This window comes from Cryptotermes secundus, unplaced genomic scaffold (assembly GCF_002891405.2).
Source record: "Cryptotermes secundus unplaced genomic scaffold, Csec_1.0 scaffold5603, whole genome shotgun sequence".
NCBI classification, from domain to species: Eukaryota; Metazoa; Arthropoda; class Insecta; order Blattodea; family Kalotermitidae; genus Cryptotermes; species Cryptotermes secundus.
In genome coordinates, this window is record NW_019731679.1 from 2,520 (window position 1) to 13,532 (window position 11,013).

Sequence of the window (11,013 nt, forward strand, 5' to 3'; positions counted from 1 at the left end):
TCTGAAAAACTTATAAATAATATGAATTTGTTTTGTGTAAACGAATTGATTATAAAAGTGAAGATTGTCCTTGCGACAGGACGTGGAGGCATGTAGGGATTTGAGACAACGAGGTTCACACATCTTCTAGACCTTTGGTTCCCAGATGGTAGTGAGTTTGTCAGCCTTACGCACCGACCGCCCATTACTCTGAAGAAGATTCCTGGTATTCATTTCTGTTAGAGGCTCAGTGGATTCCAGTTCCATAGTCCGGATGCGAGAATTATATAAATTGGAAAAATTCAATGACCTCATTCAGACCTGAATCCGCATCCTCCATTTTAGTAACATATTGCCTTCACCAACTACCCTACCGTCTATCATGTAGCGTTGTCAGTATGCAGCGACTGCAAGATGGCTGCACATAGCAGGGTTATTTTCTGGGCGGAAAGTCGGTTACCACTTTCTAATTCTTAGGCACCAGTTACTTGATATTGCAAGAAATGTACTAAATAATGAAGGAGCTTTGTTTTCTATTTGGTCCTGTCCCAGATATTACAAGCGGGAGACAAACTCAAATAAACTCGGTTCTGTATGAGGTCTGTGAAGAGACTAATTGAGCCGCAGGCAGAGGAATATCCATTATTGCAGCCGATACCAAGGAACGTCCAATAACACACACAGAACACTATACACTCTTCTAGCGAACTATGAGGTGCGGAAAAGCGTTATTGTTATACTCGTATTTATTTGTAAAGACGGCTTGTATTTGGTCAGTACATATATAGACCAAAACAAACCCCGTCTGTAGTCACACATACACTACGTGACAGTATGTTGAATTAGTGATTAGAATGAAAGCCATGTCACCACGAATTTTGTATATGTTGATTATGTGTTGATGTTTATGAAAATATTGATCCGATCATTCGATAATTACGTCTTATCTCTTGACCCTTGTCATTGTTTTCAAATGTAAGTACACGTAAATGAGAGGCAAATTGAGGCAGATCGCTTAATTATTAACCTGTATGTATTTTTGTATGCATAGTTTGAGTAACCCATAACCTACCAAATATTTGACTGTCTATTTTCTGCAATAGTTCTAAATATTATTCAGATTTCCACATATGTTCTTGAACCACTTTTCACGATTCTTTATTCTGCTGTAAAACTTCCAATTTGTTTAGGTTGTTGATGAATCGAAAATGAAATGTTGGGATATTAATTTGAAATGTTTATATTAAATGATACTCACAATAGTCTCTATACTTAAAGGTGTTCTGACATTTGATTGCACTGAAGATCCGCTATCTCTGTCCAAGGTCAACGGTTGCTGCTCTCCTGAAACTCCAGATACTCCTGTACCATCGGCACCGTGTGGTGGAATTCTCTCAGCAGCACTTTAACACTTAAAAGGGGGTAAAGAAATTGTGTCTTAACGAACTCCTGTCAAAAAAATGACGAATGTGCAGCGTGGCTTGTGTCATAAACCCATCACTCCGTTAAAATAATGGCTTGTAGAAAATGTCAAGTAAAGAATTCACAAAAGATTTCTTTAGCTTTTCTTTACGTAACTTTTCCATAAGAAACCCACAACGGTTATCTCCCTGTTTCTACTGTAAGCGTGGGAAGAGGCTAACTTTTAAATACAAGAATGGACCTAAGTCTCACTACACTTGTTCCTGTCCTTACATTCAAACAATTAAATTTCAAATTAATAGCATTAATCATATTTAAATAGGCAGCATGGCAGCGGAACGGTTACAACATGAAACATTATTCCTAAGAGTGGAAACAACACTGAGTATACAGTTAAACGTAATATGTATGTCATCAAAATACAAACGCAAAATTTATTTATTAATTGGTACAAGCTTCGAGGAAACATATTTTTGTGGTATGACACATGATTACCTTAATTTCTAATATGAACAAATTTGCCTAATTTCTGCAGAGAGATCCCGCCTTCGAGTGCGACGTACAGGGCTGCGGGAGATCCATCAGAAAGCCATCAGAAGTGAATGCTCACAAGAGGTGGCACAATAAGGAAGGTGCATTTGTTTCCGAGTATGAAGATTGCCAGATGAGTTTCATGAAACGGGGTAACTTGAACATGCATCAAAAACTTCACAGCGGAGAAAAACCATTTGAATGCGAAGTCTGTAAGAAGAGCTTCGCCAGACAGGACAACCTGAAAAGACATAAGAAAACTCACGATTCTGAGGTAAGTTTCACTGAAGAAGGAAGGAACAGAATGTAGGGCAGAAATAAGCAAGGCATCGGAATGTGTAAAATGATTATGATTCCAGCGATACTATCCGTGTTTCCGCATTAGCAGTGATGTTAATCTTTCCTCCAGTTCCATGTCACTGGTTTCATTACTCTTAATTATTTAATTCGAATTTAATCGTTTATCTGATTCCTTTTAAATAAATTAACTAATAGCGAGGTATCAATATGAGTGTATGTTAACTAAAATTGCAGTAAATTTAAAAAACTACAGCGCTGCGGTGACCCCTTCTCCTATATTTCCACCGGCCGCACAAAATCTGACCTTTCTGGAATCTTCTGGAATATAGTCATTGTTTGTAATATTAATTAATATAATTCTCTAACTTATAGTACACATGTACCTCAAATCCTTGTGCGCTGTAGGTCACAAGAGATTTAAATATATAAGTATATAAATTATACACACTGCATCCAACTAAATTTTCCTCCTAATTATGCTTCAATTCCGGATATTAAGAAATTGGAGACATTTTATTCCAGATGAAAATTCTACGGTGTTTCAATTTCTAGTTAATTTCTTCAAGTACAAAATTATTTTCTTTCCATTATTGCTATGCTTCAGCTACCTGTCCCATCAGTAAGCAAATTACGGACTGTCACAGTATTTATACAAGTAACAGGCTAATTATTTCCCACATAGCACAAGATGGATTGTTCTGTCTTGCAATTTCTTCACGAGTTTCTCTATTATTCGTCCCTAATTGTTTTAATATTTTGTTAGCAAAGGGGCTTTATAGGAAACCCTTAATTAAATAATTATTTGAACTTAATTTTTACATTCATATTTAGTGCATTTTTAAATTTTCATCGTCTAGTGTGCTAAAATCTAAAGAACACAGCTTTCCGGAAACTTGATCTGCTTCCATTCTCAGTTGAAGATGCAGACACACACTGTGTTGGGGTACTTAGAGATAAAACATCAATCACTGATAACTCTATATTAACAATACACCTACATGAATACCTAAGCCTAGACTTAGTCGAAGGGACTTAACAGTAAAATTTTCAACAAAAAATGTGATAAAATAAATGGTTGTCTCCCCATCGGTTAAGGACGAAATGTAAAATTGTACATTCAACGATAAGAGATTTTTAAATAAATTTCAATTTCAACTTTAATACTGAAAATTCTAAAAGGTAAAAACTGTTGCAAATTCGTGACAGTTTAACGTATAACATGATTGTGATGGGTAGCTCTAATATGGATCCTTATTACGTCAGTTCAATAAATACATAAGTATTCGATGAGACTGCCTGAAGATGGCCTCACATGTGGGCAGAAGCATACAGCAACCATTAGATAAAAGTAATGTGAACAATGGGCGGGAGTAACTGTGACCTTAAGGGCACATGTTACAGTCATGAGGCCATTTTCAATGTGGTTGGCCGAACTACGGCTGTGTCTTTTGTGGGGTCGCATAATGGGCCAGGGATGCGTCGGGGCACAACTTTGGGACACCTCCTCGTGGTCCCGCTGGGCAACGAAAGTCTCGGTGTCTGGATTAATAAGACTTTCCGGGGCTGGCAATGGCATCATGACCGGACGCTACCATGAGGCAGCCAAATGACTCAAATAATGATTTCAAATAGGTAACATAACAACACAACAAGTTACCTTCAGGAATCCCAGGAGAACCAACTGGGAGTCATACAAGGGCGACCGAAAGGGGAACCTGGAGATTATTTTGTGAAGTATACGCACGATGAGGAGCACAGATCGATTTGTTGAGCAGTTGCAATGGATCATCATCTTGTCCTATTATCAAAATTTCCAGCCAAGACCACTCGCTTACCATGGAATGCACCTTGGTGGAATAAAAAGCTGAGAGAGGTAAGAGTTAAAATGATAAAGCTATTTAATATAGCGAAAAGAACATAGTAGTGGGACACCTACAAGGAAACCCTCACCAATTACTATAAAGAGATAAGAAAAATAAATGATCCTCATAGAGGACGTAGTGCTAGGAGATCAATGATGTACCGGGAAATGCCATACTCATAAGGGTCATGGAAAAACAGGCGACAAATAAAGCCTGCACTATCAAGCTGCTTGATGGTAGGTATAACCAAACAGCAGAACGGACACTGAAGGAAATATTCAGACTTCACTACCCAGATTCAAAGTTGATTGATGATCCAGGTGATGATCGGGGCAAGCGGGAACAGGTCATATTATACGGGCACTTCTGCAGCAAGGGGCGGAACTTTTAGTCCCACACCTATGCCACATATTTGGAGTCTGCATGGAACATGAGTTTATCCTTGCGGCCTGGAGGCAAGTTAAATTGACATTTATTCCGAAGCACAGGAAAATTGATTATACCGAGTCTAAAGCGTATCATCCTATAAGTCAATTGTCTGTCCTTTTGAAAACGATGAAGAAAGTGGTAGACAGATATATTAGGGACGGTGCATTGAAAATTCATCCTCTGCACCAAAACCAACATGCTTACCAAAAATATAAATATACTGAAAATGCAGTGCATAATGTAGTAACTCACATAGAAAATTTTATTCAACACAAGGATATTGCCCTTTGAGCATTCCTTGACATAGAAGAACCTTTAACAGAACCTACTTTGACACAATAAAACAGGCTGCTGAAAGGCATGGCACTGAGCCCACCATATGCAGATGGATCTGTGTCATGCTAGAAAGCAGAAATATAAGTGCTACATTGTCTGGAGAGATCCGGGAGTGTCTGAGACGAGAGGATGTATGCAGGTGGATGTGCTTTCCACTCTCCTGTGGAGCCCGGTCGTGGATGATCTTCAGGAACTCAACAGTACAGGTCACTTCACAGTAGGATATGCTGATGATATAGCAATCCTAATAATTGGGAAATTCCCGCACACTGTATCAGGTCTTACACACAGCCCTGTATACAATTCAACTGGTGCGAAAGGACAATCTTGTCTATCAATCCAAACAAGACTGTAATTGTACCCTTTACTTGGAAGATATCAAGAGGCTTAAGGAATCAATCCTCTTCAGTAAAGCGATCCGGCTATCCAGTGAAGTCAAGTACCTCGGACTAATATTAGACAATAGACTGACATGGAAATATAGCTGAATAAGGCTATTAATAAGGTCTATAACTCCTTCTGGACATGCAGGGTCACGTTTGGGAAGACTTAGGGACTGACACCAAGGGTGGTATATAGGATATAAACTGAGGTTCTAAGACCCATAATCACCTATGCCGCCAATATACGGTAGCCTAGAGTCAAACTCAAAACAAGTCAGGCAGAACTTAGCAAACTGCAAAGGACAGATTGCTTGGGAATTACGGGAGCAATGAGAACAGCACCAACAGCTGCAATGAAAATCCTACTAGGACTCCCTCCACTGCATTTGCAGATGGAAGCAGAGGCCCAGTTTGGAAATTAAAGATTGCATTGCAATGATCAATGGAGACCTAAATCCAAAAATTTTGGACATGCATACATGACTCGAGGCAAGAAAAAAGAATCCATCCTACAGATAGAAACTGATGGAATGCTACCGAATCATGTTTAAGATTGACCTTTCAATATCATATTTCCGGATAGAAGTGAATGGAAAGAGGGGTTCCAACCCAATAGAAAGGGCTATTACTCTGGTATACAGATGGCTAAAAGACAAATAAAGGGCCTGGAGCTGGGGTTTATTGTGATGGAACAAGGCAGAAGCATTCCTTCAGCCTTGGTCAGTACACAACAGTGTTCCAGGCAGAGGTGTATGCCATTAAGGCAAGCGCAGTTGAGAATTTAGATAGGAACTATAGATGTAGGAACATATATATCCTATCAGACAGTCAAGCTGCAATTAAAGCTCTTGGAACACAACAGATCACTTCAAAATTTGTTTTGGACTGCCGCCAATTACCTATACAATTGGCCAGACATAACAGAGTAGCACTGATATGGGTGTCAGGCCATGAAGGTATTACAGGGAATGAAACCGCATATCAACTGGCAAGAACAGGATCTGAACAGCCGTTCATAGGAGCTGAAGCAGCTTGTGGCATCTCAATTGGGGTTCGCCAAGAAAGTGATCAGGGACTGGACAAATAGAAATCATAAGAAGTACTAGAAATCAATAATTGGAATCAAACAGGTAAAGGAATTTATTGCTGGACCCTTTGCAACTAAGATGGGTGGTAGGATTACCTACCTGTCACTGCCACCTAAAAGGACACCTTTTCATGTTCAGACTGACAGATAATCCTAATTGTGAAAGGTGCCTACAAGGAAACGGATCAGCCACGAGTATCCTGCGTGATTGTGAGGCCACAGCTTACTAAAATTTCGTCACTTGGGTCATATTTTTATGGAACCAAGAGACTTTTATAACGCTCCCAGAAGCAAGTTCCTACACTTTATTAAATGTGTAGGATTAATAAAGGGTTAATCAAACGCAGAAACGTTCGGGAGACGGTTTTTATGGCCCACTCTTTACATAATGTGATGCGTTACCTCACATCCATCATCGCGACAACCGCTACAATAGGAACGGACACTTCCACGACAACGAATACATGGAAATTGGGGAGTTCCCCCAGCAACAAATCGTAGCAATGAATTGTCGTTGATTAACAACGGATGAGATGAAACACGTTACCGATGAATGCTATAAGAAGCGTTCCCGTAACAACTGACTGCCAGATCAGCGGTAACGGAACCGCGAGTAATGATGTCTGGTATCCGGTCCGCATAACCCCTGTATAAGAAGAGCTTTCGGCGCATACGCAATATTACCCCGCGTGGAGGCGAGGTCGAATACCTCCACCGCAACCCTTCGAGTCGTAGGAGGCGACGAAAAGGAAAGTCTCAAATGTGAGACAGTAAAATATGGTCGCAAGTCCGAAGGGACTAGGACCTGAGAAACACTGCGCAGGCAAGGACCAGCAACATATGCAAAAGACAGATCCGTCCTCTCATCAGAGAGGGCGCCCCACAGAAACAGGAGGGTAACAGTCGAGGAGCGATAAATATCCGGCCATGAGCCTCAGGAGACTTACTGACTGGCTGACCATCAGTCGCAATATGTCTTGGACTTGGTACGGAATATTGAGAACGAGACAATTTTCTGACAGCCGCCGCCTGAGACAGTTGAGATCCAACCACGTCTAAGAATAGTTCAGACTTCGCATTGGAGTACTGGAGAGTACTGGGCCAGAAGCCAAGTGATATTGCAAGTGATAATAATTGTACTATGTGTAAGAATGAGCTTCCAATAAAGATTCGCTAAATCCGAGACCCACGTTAAGTTATTTGTCGCGTGACATTCACAATACGTGACAATATATTACATTATATTACAATGTGAGAAATTTAATTGCTTTATTTTTATTTGAAGTGATACGGCCAATCAAATGTTTCCACTTTTGATAATCATACGTGTATCACTTGTTGGGACAAATCACTGAATTATCTGCAATATTTAAAATTCTCTTCGCTATCATAACCCACCTATAATTACAACGACCCTTAACGTCATTTCTCCTGCCAAACATGCCTTTCGACCATGCATCTTCATGTGTGTGCCGAGACTTTTTGATGAACTGAAGTCCTTGTCACAAATATGATACCTAAATGGCTTCTCTCTGTTGTGTGTCTTCATGTGCTTCTCCAGGATTCCATTTGTCGTGAACCGCAACTTACAGCCAGGCCAGCTGCACACGTGAGCCTCATGTCTCTTGTGCCAGCGGATGTGCGCTCTCAGCTGGGAAGGCATCTTGAACACTTGCCTACACCCCGGATCTTGGCACTTGAAGTCCAAACTCATCTCCTAAGCACGGCAGAATTTTCACGTTAGATGATAAGCATATCAGTTATCACACTGAGGTCCTTGAGAACACTACTGTTCATCACGTGTTAGGACCAGACAGGGCATTCGGATTTTCATATTACTGAATGTTACAAAACCTTAATTACAGCTAACTATATATAACCTTGTTTACTAATTCGTCCACTATAGTTCTCGCTACAGCACACGCTAAGAGTTCCATGCTTTCACTAGACTTTCAATCGTAACACATCCCAACAATTTCCTCTGCCTAGCTCCTTAACGGGTGACATCTATCTCACAAGTAACTCACCTGTGCATTTTCAGCTCATGACTGACTGCCTAATCAAACTCAAGGATATACAAGTATTACGACAAACAGTCAGTCTGCCAGTCTGACAGGAATTCCTTTAGGCACGAAATCAGATTTATATTAGTGTCAGACACTCTTGGTTTTGTTGCTGTGTTGTGAACTCATAGGTAAGTAGACGGGTTGGCACTTTACAAATGCTGTTGGTCCTCGCCAGAGAAGTCGTTCTCGAATCCGAGTCATTTTGGACAAGTGAACATATTGTGCCCCTTTCCTAAGGGGCAAGACTTTAAATATTCCCCGTTGTTATGTAATGCCCTCACGCAACAATTGAAGTGATGTCATGATACCTGACGCGTACAGCCGTTGCTGTGTAGCGCCCGCAGCATACGCATGTGGGATGACGACACACAACAAGAGAAACGGCGATGCAGACGAACTTCCCTGTGGTGGGTCCTCCGAGAAACTGGACCGACCGTGTTCTGTTCATCGCCTGGGTACAGTGCAGTTGAGGATTCAGCTATGGAGGGATAACCAGCTGGCAATGGAAGACGAAGAATCTCCATTGTTATGATTCGTTAACAGGAAATATCTAGAGAGGGAATTACAGAGGAATAGCCAGTGTGGAGAGCTGTTATCAAGTAATGACTAGTGGAAATGAACGGAGAATACAGTTCTGAGTGATTTGTGATACTGGAATCAGCATTAGTGTAACAGTTACTTGTTGTAATGGCCAATAAATCCATTCACAAATCCAAACACCGTTTATAGTCACTGGAACACGTGACAGAATTTTGATGTCTAGATTCGAGAATCCCCAAATATTAAGGGCCTGGAACACGTATTTATATAACCCAGGAATAGGTAGGCCCAGATATACCCCCAAGCACAGGGATCCGTTTTCGTCGCCTCCTACGATTCGAAGCGCTTAGATGGAGGCATTCGAACTCTTACGGTGGATGTATTCGAACCGTCCTCCATGCTGAGGGTTGACAGGGAAGTTGTCCTCCTAATTCCTGTAATGTTGCTCGACTACAAGTTGTTTACAATTGTTTATCTGGTATTTACCAAAAAAGTTCTTTCTTTGACAATGAACTTGTCACAATGTAAGTAGCAACAGTCACGAGATAACCAAATATACGACAGCAGTTACAGAGTAACAGCCTTACAAACAAACATCTTACCACGTAAAGGATTGAACTACTATAAGGGACCGGTGTTTTTATGTTCACTGTTTCGACCCTTGGTTGAATACCTGCATGGTGACACTGCAAATCATAAGAACAGACGAAATGGGAACCCAGTGCTTGGGGATATATCCGGGCCACCCTCTTCCTGGGAGATATAAATACAAGGCAACGGTTAATAGATAGAGTATCAGACTAAGAATAAACATGTGTAATAGGGAACTGTAAAATGTAATTACAAGCTGTGTGTTAAAGAATGAAATAAATCGAGTAAACTATCCAGACTCCCTCGTGTGACAAATTCTGACAGAAGTGGTAGGATTTTAGATGCTGCAAGAAGCTATATTGTCATAAGAACCGATAGAAGAGATAATGGCACGTCTGCTGGGTGAAATGAACATCAACTATCCCAAGCGGAACGTCAGTGTAAGGAATACAAAGGTCATACAAAGGTCATATTCAAATGGCTTCTCTCCAGTATGGGTCTTATTATGTACCTTCAGAAAGTGTAGGTGTTTGAATCCGATCTTACATTGTGGCAAATTACATTCACTCAGCTTCAGTCCATCGCGCCGGCGCATATGGTTCATCAGATATTTTCTATTTGTGAATATTTTTCCGCAGCCCGGCTTCTTGCACAGGTTTTCCTGGAGACAAAGAGTAAATGTATGAATATTTGTGCTAAGGTTATTCATGCGTTTGTAAGCAATGTTCGTGTACTTGTGTAATGTACTCAGCAATTATTATCTCAGTCGCATAATTCGTCTAAATTTTCCCCACGTCTGCCACGTACCCCTTCATCTCAGTTTCTGATTTAAGTTATCTCTGATAACCTCTACTGAGTGGTACAATATTCTGTTCCGAAACATCACTCCATTTTTCTCTCTATGCTAAGACGTAATCAGAAACCATTTAGTAAATTTACATAAATTACATGACTTCAATGAAGAGTTAAACAATATTTCTCACACCCCAAACACTCTCAATACCCAAATGTAATAAATAATATTAATGTGATAAATAAAGTTTCATTTCCATGATTTGAACGATGCTCATAATATGAATAATATTTCTATGCTTATAACAATTGAACCTATTGTTCCTACATCACGTTATATGAAAATCTTTCATAGTTGCTCATTAATATTTCAATGCAATATAACTCAATACAATTTAATGCAATTCAATTCAGTTCAATTCAATTCGTGTTTATTTACGTCCAAACGTAACAGCATAGTGACCAAGTACAAAGTTAACACGAGTACATAGAAATACACGAAAATAATTAAATAGCAAAATACAAAATATGACTCTTGATATAATAGCAATTAATTAATAACAATTCCAAGAAAAATCTAAGTTAGTTATAACAGGGAGAAAAATAAAATAAATACATTTCCAATAGTTATGCCATTTGTGGTTAGGAAGGACAATATATGTACATACCCATATTAAAGTTAATAATAATAATAA

General features: G+C 39.8%; 1 protein-coding gene across 4 annotated transcripts in view; it reads right to left on the reverse strand.

Annotated features, from left to right (window-relative positions):
- LOC111867340 (transcription factor Sp7) overlaps positions 1-10,656 on the reverse strand; it is a 12,612-nt gene extending 1,956 nt beyond the window's left edge. Inside the window, exons 1-3 of one of the 4 annotated variants that reach the window (XR_004513337.1) lie at positions 7,728-7,814; positions 1,897-2,173; positions 1,238-1,390 (exon numbers count right to left, since the gene is read on the reverse strand). Coding sequence is in view for 3 of the 4 variants with exons in the window: in XM_023857107.2 (XP_023712875.1) it covers positions 2,073-2,173; positions 7,728-8,046; positions 10,038-10,235 (618 nt within the window). In the remaining variant the exon portion in view is untranslated. Of the gene's footprint in view, positions 1-1,237; positions 1,391-1,413; positions 2,174-7,727; positions 8,047-10,037 lie in introns of those variants that run through there. The other 3 variants (XM_033752645.1, XM_023857107.2, XM_033752646.1) reach the window with 3 other exon arrangements.
- Positions 10,657-11,013: the final 357 nt, after the last annotated feature.